General features: G+C 41.6%; 1 protein-coding gene across 1 annotated transcript; it reads left to right on the top strand.

Annotated features, from left to right (window-relative positions):
- The first annotated feature begins 1,002 nt into the window (after nucleotides 1-1,002).
- On the top strand, nucleotides 1,003-2,046 carry LOC102441132 (olfactory receptor 56A1). The gene has a single exon (XM_006094571.1). The coding sequence runs from the start codon at nucleotides 1,033-1,035 to the stop codon at nucleotides 1,975-1,977; it is 945 nt and encodes a 314-aa protein (XP_006094633.1). The 5' UTR covers nucleotides 1,003-1,032; the 3' UTR covers nucleotides 1,978-2,046.

Raw genomic sequence — 2,046 nt, 5'->3', positions numbered from 1 at the left:
AAAGGTTGAAAAGGACCTTGGCAAGAGGGAAGAGTTGATTAGGAAAGCTTTGTAGGATGGACAGGAAATATTGTGGGCCCATTTGAAGTTGGTAACTATAAATTTATAGTGCAATCAGCCTTTCCTGTTGGTTTATTCTAAGAGTTCTGGGAAAAGAAATGGTTATATTCCAATAGTATTGGGATTTTAGCAAAGGTTGAATTTAAGCAAATTTATATTCTCTTCTCATCTAGATTATCATAAGTTTGGGGAGGGGATACAACAATATTATCCATCTTAACTTATATTGGTGTATGGTAGATGGTGAGGACCTAAATAGATGCTTTCCCCCCTTGAAATGTCAACAATTATCTCAAAACACTTATTTAAAAATTTTAAATAACACCCATTAAAAAAACATCGTATTCACCATAGGTTAGTTGCCTCCTTCATCATATATGAGATTACTATACAAAGTAGGAATGCTTTTAGCCTCTCTCCTTTATACTACTAACATTGTTCTTTTCTTAAACTGGTACCATGTTGACCTAACTTGTTGAACACTCTTAATGCTGTGAGATTACTCCTTATCCTTTTTAAAAAATTTAATTATTTCACGTATCCATTTTTTCCTCCATAGACTGTAGCATTATTTAAGTCTCACCACTCTACCAAAAGGGAAAAGAAAAAGAAAAAGAAAAATTCTTTTGGAAGGAAGTGACATGCCTTTTTATCTATACTTAGATCTCTCAAAAGGTCTTCACCCTCCTTTTAAACTACTCACTCTTTGTCTAATTTAAATGGCATATTACCAACATGATATGTGTATGGATGTTCAGATAACATTTTGAATATTAACCATTCCTGATTATTGCACTAAAAACAAAATAAAACATTGACTGGAATTTTCCTTATTTGGGAAGTCTCCTATATATGATTAGCTTCCTAAAGAGTAAGTGAGAGGAATACTTTTGAAGTCAATTTAAAAAATTATGTCTTACATCTGACTGTACAAAGAGTTAAGAGAAGCCTTCTCAGCTCGAGATTAATTCAATGGCTTCACCCAGCAACTACTCCACTGCCCCAGTCTCCGAATTCCTCCTCATCTGCTTCCCTAACTACCAGAGTTGGCAGCACTGGCTGTCCCTGCCCCTCAGCCTCCTCTTCCTCCTGGCCATGGGGGCCAATGGTATTCTTTTGATCACCATCCGACGGGAGGCCTCTCTGCATGAGCCCATGTACTACCTGCTCAGCCTGCTCTCACTACTGGACATGGTGCTCTGCCTCACCGTCATCCCCAAGGTCCTGGCCATCTTCTGGTTTGACCTCAGGTCCATCAGCTTCTCTGCCTGCTTCCTCCAGATGTTCATCATGAACAGTTTCCTCCCCATGGAGTCCTGCACCTTCATGGTCATGGCCTATGACCGCTATGTAGCCATCTGCCATCCTCTACGATACCCATCCATCATCACTGATCAGTTTGTGGCCAAGGCTAGTGTCTTTATTGTCGCACGAAATGCCCTTCTCTCTGCACCCATTCCTATTCTCTCTGCCCAGCTCCATTATTGTGGAAAAAATGTCATTGAGAACTGCATCTGTGCCAACCTGTCTGTGTCCAGGCTCTCCTGCGACAATTTCACCCTGAACAGACTCTACCAATTTGTGGCTGGCTGGACCCTACTGGGCTCAGATTTCATCCTTATCTTCCTCTCCTACACCTTCATCCTAAGAGCTGTGCTTAGATTCAAGGCCAAGGGGGCTGCAGTCAAAGCCCTGAGCACGTGCAGCTCCCACTTCATCCTCATCCTCTTCTTTAGCACCATCCTGCTGGTTGTGGTGCTGACAAATGTGGCCAGAAAGAGGGTCCCTATGGACATCCTGATCCTGCTCAATGTCCTTCATCACCTCATACCTCCTGCCTTGAACCCCATTGTATATGGGGTTCGGACCAAAGAGATAAAACAAGGAATTCAGAAATTGCTGCACAGAGAAATGTGAATATGTAGAAAAGGTGTCTAAATCCTTCTCCCCTATTTGCTTAGTGATTTTCCTAGGTAGCAATGCCTA

This window comes from Myotis lucifugus, unplaced genomic scaffold, assembly GCF_000147115.1.
Source record: "Myotis lucifugus unplaced genomic scaffold, Myoluc2.0 scaffold_138, whole genome shotgun sequence".
NCBI lineage: Eukaryota > Metazoa > Chordata > Mammalia > Chiroptera > Vespertilionidae > Myotis > Myotis lucifugus.
Note: the sequence above shows the minus strand (reverse complement) of the source record. Positions and strands in the feature narration are given on the sequence as shown.